The sequence below is a fragment of the Phyllostomus discolor genome, chromosome 10 (genome assembly GCF_004126475.2).
Source record: "Phyllostomus discolor isolate MPI-MPIP mPhyDis1 chromosome 10, mPhyDis1.pri.v3, whole genome shotgun sequence".
NCBI classification, from domain to species: Eukaryota; Metazoa; Chordata; class Mammalia; order Chiroptera; family Phyllostomidae; genus Phyllostomus; species Phyllostomus discolor.
In genome coordinates, this window is record NC_040912.2 from 10,328,108 (window position 1) to 10,349,083 (window position 20,976).

A 20,976-nucleotide genomic window follows, 5' to 3' on the forward strand; every position below is an offset into this window, starting at 1 on the left:
TGGCTGGCGTAGCTCAGTGGATTGAGCGAGGGCTGCGAACCAAAGTGTCGCAGGTTCGATTCCCAGCCAGGGCACATGCCTGGGTTGCAGGCCATGACCCCCAGCAACCACACACTGATGTTTCTCTCTCTCTCTCTTTCTCCCTCCCTTCCCTCCCTAAAAATAAATAAATAAAATCTTTTTAAAAAAAAGAAGAAAACCCTTTCCCCACTCACTACCTTTAAAAAAAAATACACACACACACACACACACACACACACGAATGCTTATCAGCAGGCATTACTCATCTTTCAGGTATCAGCTCCAGCGTTAAGCTGTCGCCAGAGGCCTTCAAGCATTTAATCTCTAGTCCCCCCATTACTCCCTCCCAGCACCCATTTCTTGAATTCCTTCTTTACTTCCCACCTCACCAGAAAAAAAAAAAATCAGATCTAACATTTAAATTAAATGTGCCAGGCTCTATTTTGAGTGCTGTGCATTTATAGATTCACTCTTTCAGCCTGCACAACAGCCATATGAGGTAGATATTTTCAGGTTTTTTTTTTCATTTGGAAGCAGAGGACACTGAGACATGGAGAAGCTAAGTAACTTGCCCAAGGACACACAGCTGTAGAATAGCGTATTTGGAATTCCAACCTTGGCCGCCTGGTGCCAAAATCCATGCTCTCACTCACCCGGCCACGGGTAGGAGCCGGTCTCCACCCGCAGCTCCAGAACAATGCCTGTGAGCGGTCTGTGTCACACGTCCAGTGAGTCAATACACTGCGGCACATTCAGAGCGGCATACTCTTCAGCCCAGTGCTATGTACAAACAAGAAGAAATCTTCACAGCACGCTGTTAGGTGAATACAGCGAATACAGACTATTATTTATAGCCTGGTCCTATTTTTGAAAAAAAAAGTATTTTTATATATAGTATATATAATATCTACAAGATATGTATATAGCTATACGTGGTGGGGGAGTAGAGAAAAATCTGGAAGCCTAAACATTTTAGGATCTTCTCCAGGGAGCAGGACTGGTGAGGCAAGGGGAATATTTTTATACCTTATTTGAAAAAAAGTTGTTAAGAATAAGTACTTTCCTTGTAACCTAAAATGTTTTATGTAAAATTTTTAGAACATTTGACAAAAGTCAGTGCCCTATTTTTCTTGCTTCCATGCGCTCTTGAATCAGAGCTTCAGAACAATACATACTTTAAAAGCCCTAACTTTTGGAGAAACTGTAAATGAATTAATGCAGGTTTTTACTTGGCTTGCTCCCAAGCTTTGCCGTGCAGTTTTGTTCAGGATGTCTTCACGTATCCTCATTTTTTCCCAGGTGAGGGACAGAGTGGGGGAAGGGCTGCGTTCTCACACCTGAGAGCCAAATACATCACCTTAGAATTGTCACGTAATAACTATGCCATTATTATGGACATAATTGCTGCTGTATGTCATTACGTTACAATGCCATATTGTGTTACAAAAGTCTGCATACTGGGATATCACTCACTCACTCTTGGGTCTTTAGCACTGAACACGCACATCTTTACCTTCCAGAATCTGACCTTTGCATTTCATCCGGGAGAAGGGCAGTTCAGGGGTTGGTTGGCCCCTCAAGGAAGAAATATGTGCGCACGGAGTTTTCTCTAAAAATAGGCCTTTTCGAGGGTTGTTGAGCTCCCTCACATCCTTCAGGAAAGTAAATTTGAGGAGCAAGGTCAGCTGAGGCGAGAGGCGTATGTGCAGATCTCTTAGTATTTAAGCATTCCAAGAATGCAGTGTCCCGAGCTTCCAAGTTGCAGAATAAAGATGTTTGGCACTTAGGTGTTGGACTTGACTTTGTCGTGTGGCCTCTCAGGGTCAGGCTATTTTTCTGAGAGCCGGGAACTCCCTGTGTGTGCCAGGTCGCAGGAAGGGGCATGAGGAGCCAGGGGAGGATAGGGTGGAGACCAGAGGGCCCAGGCATCCAAGAGGGCAAACCTCCCGCCGCCCTCCCGGATTCACACCCCTGCCCGCACATGGCTCGCACCTGGGAGCTTTAAACAAGACTGATGTCTCAGCCCTGGCCAGGTGGCTTAGTTGGCTAGAGTGTTATCCTGATACCCAAGGTTGGGGGTTCAATCCCTGGTCAGGACACATACAGGGACAAACCAATCAATGCATGAATAAGTGGAACAAAAACAAAAACAATCGCTCTCTCCCTCTCCCTTTTTTTCTCTCTAAAATAATAAATAAATAAATAAATAAATAAATAAATAAATTAAAAGACTGATGTCTGCTCCAACCAGACCAATTAGTTCGGAATCCCTGGGATTTCGGCCTAAGCAGTTTTTTTTGTTTTTTTTTAATTTCTCTAGGCTATTTTAATGGGAGGCCAAGGCCGAGAAACGCCGTCTCGCATGCAGCACACTGTGGCTTCTAGAAACTCACGTGCACGTTAGGAAGGAAGGAAGGAAGGAAGTGTGTGTGCGTTGGGGAGAGGGGGCTGGGTGTCCACTGGATGGCTGGACTCGCTGTATGTCATTCCCCGGAGCCTGGGACTAATTTCACACGGATTCCATTGTTTCTCCCCCTCTAATATTCTCCTGCTGCTGCGGGAATACGAGTGGAATGTGGCCCTGGTGAGTGGTGTTGAAGAGCAAGTGAGAGGATCTGAGAGGAGATGAAGATCACTTCAGCAAACAAAACACACACCGTGGGGCCCGGCAGCTAAGGGCGGGCTGGTTGTATTTGCTCCGCCCAGTAGAGTTTACAGTGTCATGTCATGATGCAGTTTTTTCATCAGGGCTCAGGTGAGCCGGTGAGGTGGGCACTATCGCCTGTCGATGGGTGGGGAAACCGAGGGCTGGGATCCCTATGGCTACTAGGCGACCAAGTAGAACCAGATCCTGTCTGGCTCCCGGTTCCAGGGCTCACTTTGCTTCTCTAAAGCACCTTTAAAAGCCTGTCTTTGATTTTAATTTTTTCTTTTTCAACTTACACAGCAAGTCCCTAGCTCTCTTGAGTTTTTGTGACTATTTGCAACACTTGAGGCAAGAGGACTAACTCATAAAAAATGGACTGGGGAAGATGGCTGCCCAAGGGGCAAGGGAAAACACCGAATTGCCTGTTTTTCTCACTCTCTCATGTAGAGAGGGTTTACCTTAAAACCATCTACAAGTTCCTAGCGTTTGTCTGTTATAGCAATAGCTAACACCTGCAGAACCTGCGTGACATGCCACTCACTGGGCTTTCTGAAAATTATTGGGTTGGCCAAAAAGTTTGTTCCATTTTTTTTCTGTAGGATGGTTCTAGTAGTACTCAGTTGTCTTTAACTGCGTTCAAAACAGTCTTCGTTGGAGTGTATTGTGATAGCTGTCATATCAGCATGCATTTAAAAAAACATAAAAATTGATGAATATTTGTGTAGCCACTTTAATGTTGAAGATGGAAGAAAATAAGCAACATTTTCAGCATATTATGTTACGTTTATTATTTCAAGACAGGTAGCAATGCAAACTGAAAGAAAAAAAGGTTTGTGCAATGTGTGGAGTAGGTGCTGTGACTGATCAAATGTGTCAGAAGTGGTTTGCGAAGTTTCTTGGTTCTAGTGACATTTTGGCCAAACAATTCTTTGCTGTGGGGCTGTCTTATGCATTGGAAGATGTTTAGCAGCACCCCTGGCCTCTTCCTACTAGAAGCCAAAAGTGGGAGACAGCTGACATACTCAAATATCCAAATCAATAAAGTTATTGGTGAAAATGAAAAATGTGTCTTTTACTTTACAGAAAAAACTAAATGGACTTTTTGGCCAATCCAGTGATTTCTTTAGTCCTCCTTTAGCACACGGCACAGGCGCTATGATTGATCCCCATTTTACAGGTGGGGAAACTGAGGTCCAGAGAGCAGAGGTGACTTATCTAAAGACACACAGCTAGTGGGTAGTAAAGTCCAGATTGAAACTAGTTTAGGGCAAGAGCTCACAGGCCTATCCATTACACTGTGCTGACTCACGGGGCTATAGCCTGCCGATCTGAGTCCCCAGCCTGACTCTGGGTCCTGACCTTTCCTACCTGTTTCCTTAGTTATACTATTTGCTTTCATCCTTTTTGGCTCTGCTTTAATCCTCTAATCATGCATTAGGGTTGTTCTGGGGGCTTCACAAATAGCATCTCATTTAATTCCTTAATCCTGGAGAGTGGGCCCTGGAGGTAGCCCCCCACGGGGAGGCTGTTCTTACCACCACCTCTCCTTCAGCAAGGCACCCTTAGCCCCTTTCCAAAGCTGCCACGTGACTCTATGCCCGACTGTTCACGACTGGAGAAGAGAAGTCCTCCAGCCACTCTGTCTGTCCTCAGGGGTCCAACCCCACACGGTCCGCTCCTCCTCCAGTCCCGGCTGTGGCCTCCCAGATCACCTCCTCTTGACTTAGTCTTGCCTTCTGCCCGCAGCCTTCTCGCAGCCTCACGCAGACGGGGCCAGTTCTCTCAGACCTTCTCACCAAGTGCTGGCGTGTCTCTAGGCCTGGGCTAAGTAAGAGGATGCAGCGTTTCGTTCTGGGCTGAAGCGGTAGGATCCTCGTTTTCGGAGCCTGGTCTACCAGACCTCCCATGAGCCGCCACGTTGAATGAGGGCTCGCAGCCACGTTCCGCCGTGAGCCTTGGGGAGGCCACCCGGACCGCCTTTCACACCGCTCCGGAGGAGTCCCCTCGCCAGGCAGCCTCTGCACCCGGTGCTCTTATGCCCAGTCCTCTCGTCTTGAGGATTTCCCCCGGCATTTCCTTTCGTCTTCGGCATTGTCCCCTGGCTCCTGTGTGCCTGGCTCCTTCTCTGCTTTCAGGGTGACCTTTAACTCTCAAGATCTCCCCGTCTTTCCCCAGTCAACGTGTCTAAAGGAAGGCCCTCTCTCTCTGCCCTCAGCTACTCTCTTAACCTCCCCCTCATTTCTTTTTCATGCTCTTTAAACATCACATTTATTTATTTACTTACACATTGCCTATATTCCCCATGAAAATGTAAGCTCAAAGAAGACAAGGAGTTTCCTTTTTCATTCACGTGGTGTATCTTTTTGCATGGTGTCTGACCGATAGGAGATGCTGAGTACCGTCTTACATGGTGCCTGGCCAGTAGGAGGTGCTCAACAGATACGGGCTGAATGAAAGAACTGAAGAACACCCTGTCGTTGAGAGTGAAGATGCTGACACTACGGCAGCACCCCAGCCCCGCCAAGGACCGTTTCTTATTTACGTCTCCCACATCTCTTAGACAAACCTGGGTGTCGTTTAGGGTTTTGCTGCTGTTGTTTTTGCATGGGCTCAATGACACCAGGCCAGCCCGCTGCTTCTCAGTGTCCTCGTGTTGAATGACATTGCTGCTATCCCCGGGGGATACCTTCTGAGTGTATAAAATCAGACGGGCTCTTTGGGCTCTCGGTGAAGGGTGCAAACTGCTGCTGAGGACAATGGGTTCTTTGTGCCTCTTTGGAGATATGTCGGTCTCCAATGAAAGTTTAAACACCCGAAAAACGGTAACTGTGTCCTAGGCAGCATGCTGGGTGGGGAGGGACATACAAAGGCACAGCTTCTGCCTTGCCTCGGGTTTTCTGACTACTGGCGAGAAAAGACAACGGCGTAAGAGAGACCCCAGGCTGGGAGGCAAATACTAACTCAAAACTACAAAAGATGATGAGCACTTCGCTTGCAATGGAGAGGGTCATTGGGGTCTGGGAAGTCTCTATGAGATGTGTTCAAGACAGAGGATTTGTGTGAATTTGCTGGCGTGTCCCCCACAGCCTTGGCACTCTGTGTGGTCACTGTCCTCTCTGTCCCCTCTAGATGCAGTCATCGACCGCTCCAGTGGTTGTCTGGCTGCAGGGCGGGCCAGGATCTTCATCCCTGTTGGGAGTCTTTATGGAACATGGGCCTTTTGTTGTCACAAAAAACCTGACCTGTGAGTATTGCTTGAACTTTCTCTTCCTATGGAGAATTCTTCATCTGAACCTTCTATCTGCCCCAGGAATCATGTAGAGTATACCAGGGACCACTAGGAATAGCTTAACAGTTCCAGATTACGAAAACATAGCCTTCTGGCAATGTCTGCCCCAGAAGGAGGAGCCACTGGAGCTGGGCTGCTTTCTCCCTCAAAATTTGGGTGAAAGGTTCTAAGCTATTTTCTTGCAGTCTGCTGCTAACCGAAGCAATCTGGGCTTATGAAAACAGGTGGTACTTATTACTACGTAGGCAAGCTCTTGTGCATGGGCCTAATGGTGAATTATATCCCTAATTATTCATATGAACTGAACACTGTGTGGCTCAGTCACAAGTGATCGGGTATCTTGGAAGCAGGAGACTACGGGTGGGGGCTGGGGGGAGGAAGGCATGGAGGAGGAGCCACGCTGGCTGTGACCCGGGTCTACCCCCATCTCTTTTTCAGGGGGAGGTTGTTTGCTTTCCCTGGGTTAGAATTTGGCGGGTGCACCAGCTTGTGGCTCAGTAGGAACGAGTGTGTGCCACCTCTGTTGAGGTTCTTCTTTTCAGCACCAGGTGGGAGGAAGAGGATCAGGAGGACCGGATGAGGGGATGGTCCTTTGGAGGAAACAGATGGGTTTATTGCGTGGGTGGTTGATGGGTGTTCTACTTAGACCAAGCTGCACAGGGTTTTGTTTCTAAACTTCATCTTAGATGTAGAAATCCTCTGGGTCTGAAAAAAATAGAGGAGAGGAGAGGAGAAGGTGCTGGTGTCTGCTTTCACAGTGAGGGGGCGAAGCCGGCAGCGGGACACCAAGAGTATGTTGACGTGGTGAGGACAGGTGGGCATGCTGGGCTCCGGACCACAGCCTGGCCTTCAGTGGGAGGTTTTGCTCGTGACTCATTCTCGAACTTCTTCTCTGTTCCACCAGTGTACCTCCGGGACTTTGCTTGGACCTCCACGCTGTCCATGCTGTACATTGACAACCCGGTGAGCGCCAGAGGCCGGCCGAGACAGCGACGTCGGCCTCTCTGCTCTTTCTCCTTTGGATTAAGTACATCTGAGAAATAGGAAAAAAGAGAAATCGAGATTTCATTTCTTTCTTTCTAAAATAGAATTTAATCTAGTAAAAAATAGTTTTAGATATCTAGTGTTTCTGACATGTATCCTTATGTCTGAGTTTGGGGATTTTTGGCTTGGTGCTTTCTGTCCTTTTCTCATTTTAAATCTTGTAAAACATCCTGCTCACTGAATTACATCATCCAACATGAGGGGTTAGTTTCTTTTCACAATGAGACGACTTCCCAGCATTGTGGGTTATTACAGAGGACTGCGAATCTTTCCCGTAGAATTCTAGATAGAAAAAGTCAAAACTGGTCTCCCCACTTACCACCATAAGCAGAATGCCTCGTCTCCAAACAAAAAGTGGAATTCACCTCAGGAAGTTCTTCTGAAAGTGAGTCCAATAAACTGCCAAGTAAGATGGTAACTTTAGGATTGGTTTCTGCAGATAATGTGCCTCCTAATTTCTCTAACGTCTCTCACTTCCCAGATAACTCAGAAAGAAAACAGGTCAATAGGGAGAGAAAAAGGTCCCAACATCCTTGCCCTCTGACCCCCACCCCATCAACCATCCTCTTTCCTAGCCTTGTAATTGCATAAAAGTTGAATTAAATGTCTTGATCCCTTGCATGTTTTGGGAAAAAAGTTATATTTGGCGGATGGTGCTTTCCTCATACAAATTACTTATACGTAATAAGGAGTAGCTTCTTTATGCTCACAACTCAGTTGTCTATGAACTGCTAGGTTTAAGGAAATGCTACTTAAAAACTAATTCTTGTTTTAGAGCCTCCTGTCGACTGAAGAGAAAGGGCTGAGTGGCTGTATTCTTCACTAATAAGGAAATGAGCACACACCACACACCACACACACCACACACACACACACACACGATGTGTTCTGTCAGGACACTGATGCACCATCCAGGTTTCAGAGAAGATACAACTGAGACTCTTTTGATACTGCAGCAGGGGCCAAGGAGAGGTGACTCCCTCATCCCTCAGTCAACATCTGGCAGGGCCCCCACTGTGGAATCGGACAGCCCGGCCACTGACCGAGGGCAGAGTTTTGTCCTGATGCTTTTTCTCTGGGCTCGGAGGAGGGGGCGGGAAGTAGGAGAAAGGCAGCATCCTCCCGTGAGGGGGATGGCAAAGATCCGAGGTCGGAGGCTTGACTTTTGGGACAGGTTGGTGTCCTTCCGGTGCGGTATCTGTCTGTGGGGCTCCAAAGTATGTGTTTCTCTGTGTTTATGTACCTGCCTATTTATTTCACCTTCAGGTGGGCGCAGGTTTCAGTTTCACTGATGATCCCCAGGGTTATGCCGTAAGCGAGGATGATGTGGCCCGAGATTTATTCAGGTAAAAGGCCCCTGGCCCCCTCTTAGCCTTCTGCAGACTAAACACTTTCCTCTTTCAACAGGTACATTCTTTCAGTGGTGGAAATATTACTGACTGGTCCTCCTAGTCTAATTCCTAAAGCCATTTTCAGAACACTGCTTCATGAGGAGCATACACACACACACAGTCTATTTTCCACCTTGTTACATTATCAATGATAACTGTAAAAGTGGCCAGCAGAGAAAGTAACAAGGACAGCTGAAATCTTAAACAATGGAAATCATTAAGAAACAATGGAAATGGTGAAAGATTGATATGATCTAAAGAGAAAGAGGGAGAATGGGGGAAAAGGTACAGGGAATGAGAAGCATAATTGGTAGGCACAAAATAGACAGGGGGAGGGTAAGAATAGTATAGGACATAGAGAAGCCAAGAACTTACATGTACGACCCATGGACATGAACTCAGGCAGGGGAGGGGAGTGCTGGAGGGCCAGGGGGTGCAGGGCAGAGTGGGGATCAAGGGGGTGAAAAACTGGGACAACTGTAGTAGCATAATCAATAGAGTATACTTTTAAAAAAGAAACAGGGGGAATGGAGCAGAATTATTCAACCAAAGACGGTCTTCAAAACGTGCAGCCAGACGCCCGAGAGGTCTCAGCTGGCCTCCAACACTGTGTGTGACTCCGCCTTCGCCCGGAAGCAGCATCTCGCGTGTTGGTTTTCTTTCCCAGCATTCCCCCTTTCGTGACCCCCACGTGCGGTGTTTCACTCTCTTGCTTCTCGTGACTCTCCAGGCTGACAGCTCGGCTCATCAGCTGGTTTCTTCCCTTTTCCCTTCATCTTACAAAATTATTCTTTTATTTAAAAAAAAAAGGAAGGTGCCCTCGCTGGTGTAGTTCAGTGGATTGAGTGCCGGCCTTTGAATTAAAGGGTTACCAGTTTGATTCCCAGTCAGGGCACAGGACTGGGGTGTGGGCCAGGTCTCCAGGAGGGGGCGCTCGAGAGGCAATCACACATTGATGTTTCTCTCCCTCTCTTTCTCCCTCCCCTCCCCCTCTAAAACTAAATAAAATCCTTAGTATATCTGCTGCCAAAATGAGCACTAAAGATAAATAAAATCTTTATTTTACCAGCTGGGGGCGTGCGAGAGGCAACCGATTGCTGTATCTTTCCAACATCAATGATTCTCTCCTTCTCTTTCTCCCTCCTTTCCCCCTCTCTAAAAATAAATAAAATATTTTAAAAATAGAAGAAAAATGAGGTTATAAGCCTAATCAAACAGTATACATATATATAGTTTCTTTCTTTCCCTTACATTATCATAGCCATTTTTAGTACCCTTTTTAAAAAAGTAAACGACCTTTCACAGTCACATTTTCCCAGCCTGTCAATTATTAGTAGAGACCAAGTCCTGAGTTCTTCCCAGCCACTAGGCGACCACTCTGCATGCATCATGGTCACTTATGGAAAGCACCCTAGTGGCCAGAAGGCACTAACCAGCCCCTCTGCCCCACCTCCCCCAAACAGCCACTCTGCTAATGGCTTGGGGAGCCCACTGCAACCAAGCCCAAAAGTGAAAGTGAATCCAATCGAGTCAGAGTTTTTCCATCTCTGACAAAAGCCTTCCGTTGGATCTGGCTGTGGGAGAGGGGAAACGGGAGCTTCCCCGCCTTTCTGCCAGAGACAGGGCTCTCTGCTCTGCTCCCGGCCCAGGAAAGAACACGGCTGTTGCCCCGAGATTTGCACACTTCCATTCCATTTCCAGGGGTGGGGTGCGTAGGACCCCACACTTGTCTCCCGGTGCCCAGACCCTGGGAGCAGGTTGGGAAGATCCCGGAAGAGGCCCCCTCCCCACTCTGGCTCACACCCCATCCTCAGATATGGTCTCCAAGTGTCCTTCCAACTGTACTCAAGCGCTGGGTCTTTCTCATTCAGTGCGGACTGTGGGCTCTCATTTGTTCAGACGGAAAACCTCCTTTTCTCCCCTATCCAACACCCCCACCCTCATTTGGTTTCAATCCAAACCAGCTTAGTTGTTTAACTAGCAAACACCCCCCGGGCGGAGGTTCTGTATTAAAGAAACACATCAATCCCCTCTAAGCCAGAGGGTTGCAACCCTGCCATCCCCCTTCTGTCTCTCCTTCCCCCTCCCCTCCCCCAGCATGGCCGCAGCTTCCAGCTGACCCTCCGTGCGGATATTTACTGCTGACATGTGGTACATCTCCTCTCGCATGACATGTAAAGAGAACCTATTTCAAAGCACCCATTGTTTATAGCTGTTGGAGTTCTTTTTGCTTCAGGCTCTTAGAACTGAAAAATAGCTAATCAAGGGCAGTGCAGAAAACTGATTTCAGCTGTTTCCTCTCTAGTTTACACTGTTTGTTTCCTCTCTGCAGCGCTCCAGATGGGTGGTTGGAAGAAAAAGGTCACTTTGGAACCTGCAAATGGGCTACTGCAGGTTTAAAGAGTAAACCTTTCTTCTTCTCTGTTTGAAAACCATCTTTCTTTTCTTCCCAAAACCCCACTTCTTTTGACCACGAATAGTGCCCTGGGGCGAGGAGAAGCCTCCTCACAAGGCATCCACACTCAGGCTGCTTTTCTGTGCGTTTGGAAAGGAAACATTTTTACTAACAAGACGTTTAAATGTTCTTCTTGGTTTCTCTTTCCATGCTTGGATTGGGCTATTGAGCCACAATGCCTCTCTGGTTTAGAAAAATAATAAATTAACTAAAGAGTCATACATTTACTAACTTTGGCTTGGAGCATAGCAACGGGTGCCCCTCCCCTTCTGCCACTGCTAATCTGTTGCTACCCTGTGCCATGTGTCCCCAGAGCTGGAGTACAGAGTGAGGGGGCCCCTGCCCGCCTGTGTGATGTGCCCGGCGTGGCTTTCTCACAGCCACATGGAGATGGTGCTGTCATCCTCTCCCACGTATTGGAGTAGCAGGAGAAACAGTAGCTATTGCTACCCAAAGCTGCATGGCCATGTGACTATGAGGCCGGTTTCCTATATGAAGTGACAACATGGCCTGACACTCACGTGCCGGACAAGGTCCCTCATGCCCGGCCGCACCGCACGGCAGGATGAACGAACACGGAGGGTGGTTTCCCTGTCTGTGGTCCCTGGCAACGGCACAAAACCACCGAGATCCTTGCTGCTGAGCTTGCTTGGGTCAAACTGCCAGTGACTGAAGCTGCCCCTCGTTTGGGTTTTGTGTTAGGGAGCTTTTGCTTCGATTGTTTTCACCTCGACCCTCCCAAGGGTCCTGAATTTATTATGCCTCTGACACCATTCCATCTCACCTATCCCAGTTCTGTCCTCTGGTCTCCAGAACACTGTGATTTTCACACACCGTCTCCTCCCCGAACCCCCCCCCCCCCGCCCCCGCCACCCCGTCTTCCCTTTTGGGGCCTGAGGCACAATTTTCTGCTAGCCCTTCTCTCTGATAAGTTCTGTTTCTTCCTGACATCTCCCCGCTACCAGGTAGCTTCTGCCTAACTGTCTAATTGTTACTTGGCTCGATGCCAGCAAGGTTGCCAAATGGAATTGCCTGGAAAAGGCCTGCTTCCTCGGGCCGGAATCCACGTGCGGAGGGCACGCACGCGCACACACATTTGTGTGTATTGTGCATCATCTATTGTAGCGATTCTGCTTCTAAAATTTGAAATTTTATGTGACCGTCCTTTTAGATTACATTTTTAGGCAAACCCTCATCCTGTAGCAAGAAGAGGCCTTGACTAAAACACAATTAAATGAGCCAAAGCCATATGTAAATCTAACTCGCTAGATTTAACGTTTTCATTTTTCAATCCCATTTAAGAAAGGCCTACCAAAGGCTTGCTATAATTAGCCTTTTTTTTTCTGATCTTGCTGTGAAGTTGAAACCCTATAACTTCTTTAAGTGGGGCCTTGCTTTGAACACTTCAGCTAGAGAATCCTGGCATACTGTGAGCTAGAAGCAAATAAGATTGCCAAAGTAAATGCCCAGTGAAATTTGAATTTCAGATAAACAACGAATATTTTTTTTAAGTCTAAGTATGTCCCATGCAACATTTGGGGCACACTTACGCTAAAACATTATTTGTTGCTTATCTAAAATTCTAATTTAGTCGGGTGTCTTGTACTTTTATTTGCTAAATCTGGCAACCCTAACGACTCTCCAGCAAAGTCTCCAAGCCAACAAGCTTTAAGCTAAGGCACATGGCTTAATTGCAATTTACTATATTAAATTACCTATTGCCTTTCCAATTAGCAGAAAGAAGGGGAAGTCACTGTTTCAGCCCGAAGTGTAGAAAGGGAAGGGGGAAGGATAAACTCCTATTTTTATCCCTGCTCCAAAGACAGCTTACAGTCAACACTAAAATGTAAGCTGTATAATGCAGCTTCCCAGATTTGGTTACTGCAGAGATTTTAGTTACTATAAATAATAAATAGAGAAATACACCAAACCTCTTCAGTAGTGTTTAATGGTGGATTTTTATGGAGCCTTTGAAAATTAAGTACAGGCAGGATCTTGGTGATTGTAATGGCCCAGCTTTGCCTCTCTGTAACCCTTGAACTTGCTCCTCCTTCTGGCTTTGCAGGGCCTCCCTGCCTTTCATCTTTGCCGGGCGGTTCACGGCTTTCAGTTCCTCAGCAGGAAGCTGCCACAAAAACCCTTCTCAGGCATGTGATCTGGGTGAAAACATTCACAGCGCTTCTGAGTTTCACACGTTTTGTTTCCTTAAGTCCATTTAAATCTATTTCAGCAAACCTCACCTAAGTGGCTTTGGCATTCTTTAGTAAATGTGATTTTTTTTTTGAGCCTGTGGGCCATTGTGCATTTTTTTTCCATATCTGTGGCCTTTTGGTAGTTTCCTTTAGACTACAGTCATTTTACAGCTTTTCTGTTCTTGGGTTATTAAATCACTGAAATTCTGGGAGCCCCATCAGAAATGTTCACGGTTGCCCACAGGGAGAGGCTGGTAAGCAACAAAGGTTCCCATCACCTCACCACAAACCCAGGTTAATGGGGTCATAAGGTGTGCAGAACTGCCTCCAAGAATTGCTAAGTAGAAGGTGAGAGCCTGTATCCCTTGGCTCGAGGGTCCCCTGAACAAGTCAATGATCCACGTTGGCAACCCAGAGACCTGGAAAGCTGCCCGGAGTATTGACGGCCACTTGTCTTAACTTCCTAGCATCACAAAGCCAGACCATGGTATTTTTTAACCACCCACAGAGTATGGAGTGTTAGGTGCAGGAGTCTTTGACAAAGGATGCCTACAGGAGCTTATACCATGACGATGTCTTATCTCAGACTTGAAAGCCACTGTCCAAGGCCTAGACGTGCGTGGCATGGAGCCTTTCCAATCCCACTGATGTGTGTTGCTGTTCTCTCCGCAGCGCACTGATGCAGTTCTTCCAGCTCTTCCCCGAATTCCAAGAGAACGACTTTTACATCACGGGGCAGGTGAGTTGAAGTCGTGTCTTCTTGTGTGATTCCAACATCATGCGGACGGAAATATACCGTCACCCTTGTGGTGTGTCCATTCAGAATGTACACACACACACCAATATGAATTCAGCCCATTTTGAACGCTCTCCAATTATCCCTCTCAATTTATTCTGTAACATTGCTTTTTTAAAAGATTTTATTAATTTATTTTTAGAGAGGGAAGGGAGGGAGAAAGAGAGAGAGAGAGAAACATCAATGTGCGGTTGCTGGGGGTCATGGCCTGCAACCCAGGCATGTACCCTGACTGGGAATCGAACCTACGACACTGGTTTGCAGCCCACGCTCAGTCCACTGAGTTACACCAGCCAGGGCTATAACATTGTTTTTAAACGTAGGGCTCAATAATGGTTCATATATCACAATGGGCTGTCGTGCCTCAGTGCCCTAACCTTTGTTGTTATTGTTGTCACTCATGGTTATCCTTTTGAAGAGCCTAGGCCACATGGTTTATAGAACAATCTATTTTTCTGAATTTGTCTGATTCTTCCCTTCACACTTAGATTCAGGGGAAACATTTCGGCAAGAACACAACATAGATGCTGTTGTGTACTCTCCATGTGTCACGTCAGGAGGCAGATAGTGTCCATTCGTCCCCTTGTTGGCAACGCCATTGCGCCCCCCCTGCCCCAATGTAATAGCTGATGGAGACAGGAATGATCAATGGATGCTAAAAGCACTTGGTGACAGGCTGAGGGGGGAGCAGGTGTTCACACGCTCCCAGATCACTTATTCATTTCAAAAGGAAAAAGGTACCTTTCCGATGGTAAGATATGGCAGATACCAGATTTTTCCAGAACAGGTCTTTCACCCCTGTTCTTCTCTGTTTTTTACTGTAAAATATCACTGTGGACTCATGCATTGTTATTTCTGTCTGGCGTGTTTAAATTGGCTGCCGTCACTGTTGTTTTGGATGCTCACCTTCCCCCACATCTGGTGCACGGGAGCCCCTCCGTCTGGCTCCTACGTCCTTTCTGACAGGTAGTCTCTGAGTATGCCCTTGCTTTTTGGCACAAATCTGCGTCTAGGCTTGTCTTGTGCTTTCCCTGCCCTAGCCCTGGAAGCAAGGAACCTTGGTTCATTTTCACGGAAACTGTGATTTAGAAAGCAAGACCTGAGCACTAAGTGTGCCCATTGCTACTGGGATGCTGTTTCTTTTAGACTTGGTGTTCAGGCAGAGGCAGGAAACACGATGACTTCGTACCAATACCCATCACTCTAGTTCAACATCACAAGGCTCTTCTCTCCCCCGTTCTGCAGCTGTATGCCCCTTTTCTCACACGGAGGACCGGGGTCCCAACAGTGCCAGTGTGTGCATTCTTTTGCTCAGGCCTATAACAAGTGCAAAGTGATTTCAGACTAACGGCCTCAGTACCACTACAGCGAGAAACCTCCAGGTGATTGTCAATTATTTTTGCTGTGATTATTTTTATCATTAGACTATTATTTCACTACAGGTTTACAAACAAAGGACTAGGTTTAAAAGTTATAAAAATTGATTCTATTTTTAGGCTGATCATGTTATCATTTAATATACAGGTTCACTTGCATATGTTTGTTTCAGTTTGGGGGTTTGCTTTTTTTCCCGCATTTAAGTTTAAGGTTATTTAAAAAATGTAGAGCGACCCATATTCTGAAAACACAAAATGTCTGAGTGCTGGGAATACAGTTGTGAACCAAACAGGAAAAGTTCTCTGCCCCCGTACAGGGAAGACAGTGATAAATAAAGGTGAAGACAGCAATAAATAAAGACGCAAATATGCACTGTATGGGCCAACAGTGGTAAGGGTCACAGCAAGGACAAAGCCGGGTTAGGGTCAGAGAGCCATGGAGGTGCCATTTAGGACACAATGGTCCGAAAAAGGCTCTCCTGCAGGGTGACAACTGAGCAGCGTCCCGAATGATGTCACAGAGCGATGACTGGAGTGTCTAGAATTAATAACTGGTGTTGGGCACTGGAATATACAGATTGGCCAGAGTGGTGCCTGAGGCCCACCCCAGTGCCCTGGGAGGGGAGGGATCGTGGCAGGGCGCTCACCCTCTGAACCCTTAGGCTTGAGAGTGGGAGACCAGTGGTCTCCACAGGAAGATCCAGGTGATGATAAAGGAGGAAAGGCCGGAAAGACTCTGGACAAGCAAAACCATAGGTGTCCACTCAGAGCTGTCCACTCTGAGAGCGTCAAAGTGCAAAACAGTCTTTGTTTTCCAAGGAAATGGCAAGTTAATGGAACTAGAATTCCGTTTTCTGCATCCTGCATCCTTTCCTTTCTGAGCTCTTTCAGAAGGACATTCTGACTGCTTATTTTTTAAACCCGGTATCCAGCTGGGAGTATTTGGGATCTCTACCAGTAGTTCTCTGCTAGGCCTTGCCTTTTAAACTATTTCAAAAGCAGGATGGGGAAAAGGGCAGGAAGAGACACTCCCATCATTTTTAGGAGCAACCTTGCGAAATACCCGGTCTCCACCTCCAACAGAAGAGTGATCTACTCAGTACGTAATTCCTTGTCTTGCAAATAATGTGGCGATGTTGTTAGCCGTGACGCTGAATTCTCAGCAAAGCTGCCAAATTCCGGATGGAAAATTTGTCTATTGCATGTCTGCCTGCTGGCTTCCACGTGTGTCATTTCCGAATGTGTGTAGGAAAGAGCGATTTCATTTTTACGTTCTTCGCTGCCAGGATGAATACTTTTAAGGAAACCCGGGCCTTCCGAGTGATGCAGGGAGGACATGAAGGAGGGCAGGCAGGGCCTGGGGTGGAGATGCAGTTGCCGGGCAGCAGCGCCTTCCTAAGGATGACACGGGCTACGTCAAAGCTGGGGGCGCATGTCCTTCTGGAAGGAAGAGCCCTGAATAATGCCTTGATGGTTTATTATGATTAGAATGCCATGTTTCTGCCGTCTAGTTTGTTCCATCTGGTCTTCTGTTTAAAGGCAGAATGGATAAGTGGAAGGCATTCTGGATAAATAATCAGGAGACCTGAGATTCATTGTGGGCTCTGCCTCTCTCTGGATGACTCCAAACATGCTCTTTAATGTCTCTGGGCTCCTGCTTTTCATCTTAGCATCAGAGGGGTTGGTCTGTAAATTAAATCACTTCCAGGGGTATTTTGCTCTACTAGACATTCAGCTGAAGTTCCCTAGATGTACTCCGAAAACATCTGTGTGTAATTGCCGTCTTAACATACACCACCCGTCCTTCCTCTTTCGACCACCAGAAAAAAAAATCGTAATAGAGTTTTCAAAAAGGGGAAATCTTTTCTCTTCCGAACCCTTAATTTCCTCGTGCTCTCAGGGAGAGTGAAGAAATGATGCTCCTCATTGTGTAGAATCATCCTCGGAAAATAAACACATAAACTGAGAAGGGGTTTTCTGCCTCTCGGTGCAAATGCCCTAGGCCTAGATATCCTTGACATTTGCGTGCTATGGGTGAGGATGGCCTGACTCTCAGAGGGTCTGGCGCGGCTGTTCGGTGCCCCGACGGCGGTGTAAGGAAGTCTGGAAGCAATAATAGTATCTACTGCACAGGGTTGTTTCGAGCGTTTAATTAGATAATCCTCCTCAAATAGTTAGCAGAGTGACAGGCTGTAGGGAGTACCCAGCACATGATGACTATTATTACCATCGATGTTGAAAAGCTGGGTTAATATATTATGGCTCCACAGCGTATGGCCTAATGCATGTAGACAGGGGCTGGGATGTTCGGAAAGCTCTGCCCACCTGCTTTCAGATGTGGCATTGCGTCCCCTGTTACCTTGAAATCATCTTTAAAAGAAGTAGTTCGCTTCATCTGAGAGAGGCCGGTGGAGCCTAGGAAGTTTGGACACTAGCGAACGTGTCGGAACCGACCCAGGCTCCTTGCCGCTGCCGTGGGGGCCGTGGGGAGACCCCCGCCGGGGGCCCGGTGCGGGCCGGCCTGCCGTCTGCGAGACCCAGCAGGAAGGGCTGCTTTCCCTCCGCGCCGGCCTGGAACGCCAACTGGAATTAATTTTCCCTAAAGAGAGACAAATGCGCCTGTAAATCACCCTCCTCCAGGCATGAAAAAAAAAAGCAAAAAAGCACTTCAAAAAGAGAAACAAGCTGCGTTTAATTCCCATAATTAACTTGCTTTATAAGTGTTATCCTTTCTGAGCCAGCAACTATTAGAGAGGTTGCTCTCGTTCCTGAGGTGTGGACACACTTAGAATCCTCAAGGACACGGGCCCTGCTAGACGGGAAAGCAAAACAGCCCTCCGTGGAAGGCGGGGAGGGGACGGGAGGAAGGGGACTGCCCTTTGTTCTCTGAGCACGTGGCTCTGTGTCCCTTCCCGTGAAAGATTCCGGGTGCTCACAGTGGGGGAGGGGGGGTGGCGGCAATGATTGGGAGAACTTCCAAAAGGGCACGACATGCCATCGAAACTTTCCTGTTCAGCAGAAAGGGGCCTACTCTCCTTGGAAGCAGTTTTGCAACCATAGTTAATTTGAGGGTCCTTTGAAGCTATTTAAAAATTAGTGAGCTTAATAGGATACTTTATCTTCATTTGCATGAGCGACGTCCTGCTGGCCTCACCGAGTCTGGCAACCTTGATTGAAATCATCATGGTTCACTGGGTTCAGGGGGTGGGGGGGCGGGGAGCAGCTGGGGGGGGGGGCAGGCTCCCAGGAGGCCAGAGCCATGTTTGTGTCGTTTGTTTCATGCAACACTAAGCACATTACTTAAGGAATGTTAGAGAGCGGCTTCATGCAGCAAGCCTGTTGCTCGATGAAATGGGACTGTGGACGGTATTTCTCTCCAGCATCTTCTCATCACCCTCTCGTGGCCCTCTGCTCCCTGTGCTGCTTCCCAGGCCCCGGGAACCCTCCTTTCTCCACTCCCTCGTGTTACAGGGCCATCCGGAGCCCTACCCCACTCCCGGCCTTCCTTTCCTTGTCTCTGTTGGGCTCAGGCCCTACTTTCCAGCGCTCCCTCCATCTCCATCGTGACCGCTGTGTCCCTCTCCCCGATTCTGACCAATCAGCTCACTGCCCATCAGAAAGGATCTAGTCCATTAAACCGACTCCCAACAGACAGGCTTGCATTTGAATAGAGGACAGAGCCTAGGTCATGAAAAGGTACTTGGGATGGGGAATAAATACTGACCCACAAGTCGAGGGGTGATCTCTGACATGGGGTGGGATGGGCAGCGGGCCTCTCCTCATTTTATGCAGGCGAACCCCATCATGCTCTCAGCCCAGGCTTGTGGTTGTTGAACACAGTAGCCAGAAGCGGGCCTTCAAGAGTACCAAGTTCACTTCCTTTATTTGCAGGTCCTATTTGAGAATATTTATTGAGAGTGGATCATAGGATTGGCATGATGCTAAGCACTATTTTGTGCATTATCTTGCTTAATCCTTGCAGCTCCCTCGTGAAGCCAACACTGTTATTATCATTCCCATTTTACAGACCAGATGACTGAGGTTCAGAGAGGTTAGGCAGGTCTCGCTCAGGTCTACCAGCCAGACTCCAGAGCTGGCTGAGGATTGTACCCCTGCTTGTGGGGCCCGATACGGAGCCGGGCACTCTGTCTTCGAAACTAACTGTGTCGGAGACCTGGCCCTTCCCACGGGACAGAACCCCTTTCCGTAGAAGGGAAGCGAATGCCCCTTCCATGTTTTGTGCAGAATGTCTCAGGATTATCAACCTTACACGAGTAGAAAAGAAGTTCCTAGCTTCTTAGATGTTTCTGTCTTCCTGGCCAAGGCTTACTTTTAACCATAAAGGCTTGGCTTTGATCACGCAGTTCTATGGAGTCACTGGAAGTTTCAAGGGATGTCAAGACTTGTAGTCCTTGGAAGGCAGTTATTTCCCGAAGCTTGGAACTCGCTGAATTTGAACTGAAATTTAACTCTGGAGCTCACGACAAATGTCTATTTTCAGTTATGTTCCTCTGCCTCGCCAATATTTTCCCGTAGAACCGAAAACCGATTTTAACCAATTTGACTATTTTAATGAGTTTAATATTAGAAAAGTTAACGTGTAAGCTGCAACCTGAAAAATTGAACAGGGGCATATGGGAATGTTTGCAAATTGTGCCTGAGGCTTTTGGATAGCATATCTAAGTTGGATCCACACATGTTTACAGTTCCACGGAAAAGAAAATAAGTACATCGGAAGTCATTATAAAGCTCTGTTTGAGGTGACCTACCATGCTGCCACACAAGCAGCCACCTGATTAGATGGCTGGGACCGGAAGTGCTGTTGTATCTGTCATGCAGCTTCGACCTTCTGCGCTTCGGCTACAGTCGGCAAACAAAGGGCTCAGTTTGTTGACTTCGGCCTAGTGTGTTTATCCTCTTTGCTTAAAAGTCAAACTGATCGGAGTCTCTTGAAACATAAGGGTTTATTCACCTGGTTGAGTCACCTGGCTTCAAGCTGGGTTTCTCCAAAACTGACACCAAGTCAGTTGGGGTGCTGGGGGGAAGATGTATCTTTTTCTTTTTTTTTTTTTAAAGATTTTATTTATTTATTTTTAGAGAGGGAAGGGAGGGAGAAAGAGAGAGAGAGAAATATCAATGTGTGGTTGCTGGGGGCCATGGCCTGCAACCCAGGCATGTGCCCTGACTGGGAATCGAACCTGCGACACTTTGGTTCACAGCCTGCGCTCAATCCACTGAGCTACGCCAGCCAGGGCAAGATGTATCTTTTTCACCTATGCTTGTCACTGACGGATTTTTTTTTAAAAAAGCACCCCCTCACTCTGAAGTAAGAATTTATCATTTGGATTGCAGCACGTACCTTTGCATGAATGTATGTGGCTAAACGTTGGATACGGAGCAAAATGTTTTTCTTAAGTGTATTCCTATAGCTTCTACATTTCTTTTTAGGCTAACATTCAAGAGAAATAGATGTTTAGATAAAGTGATATTCTTGTGAGAAGCCATGTTTTTTCTTTTAATTGCAGCAGTGTGGTCTTGAAATTGGATGATGCATGGTCTAGAAATGTCTAGAAAGTTGTAGAGATTACCACAACACGGACGTTTCCGCTTTCCCCATTCATTAGTTCTAAAGTGGCCCTTTAAGACCACACCTCTTCTCTCCTCAGGGAAAACAATGGTGCAGTAAGGCTCTACCCCAAGGCTAGAGGAAGTCCAGGTCACCCTAGCTTAATCCTGTCCCCTTGGCTGCTGCTTCCTGTGTTACT

General features: G+C 47.2%; 1 protein-coding gene across 2 annotated transcripts in view; it reads left to right on the forward strand.

The window, feature by feature from the left end:
• Positions 1-20,976, forward strand: part of CPVL (carboxypeptidase vitellogenic like) — a 108,081-nt gene that overhangs the window by 34,814 nt on the left and 52,291 nt on the right. For both annotated transcript variants that reach the window (XM_028526055.2, XM_036010455.1), the window contains exons 4-7: positions 5,798-5,912; positions 6,862-6,920; positions 8,268-8,347; positions 13,712-13,778. In XM_028526055.2, coding sequence (XP_028381856.1) covers positions 5,798-5,912; positions 6,862-6,920; positions 8,268-8,347; positions 13,712-13,778 — 321 coding nt within the window. The remainder of the gene's footprint in view (positions 1-5,797; positions 5,913-6,861; positions 6,921-8,267; positions 8,348-13,711; positions 13,779-20,976) is intronic.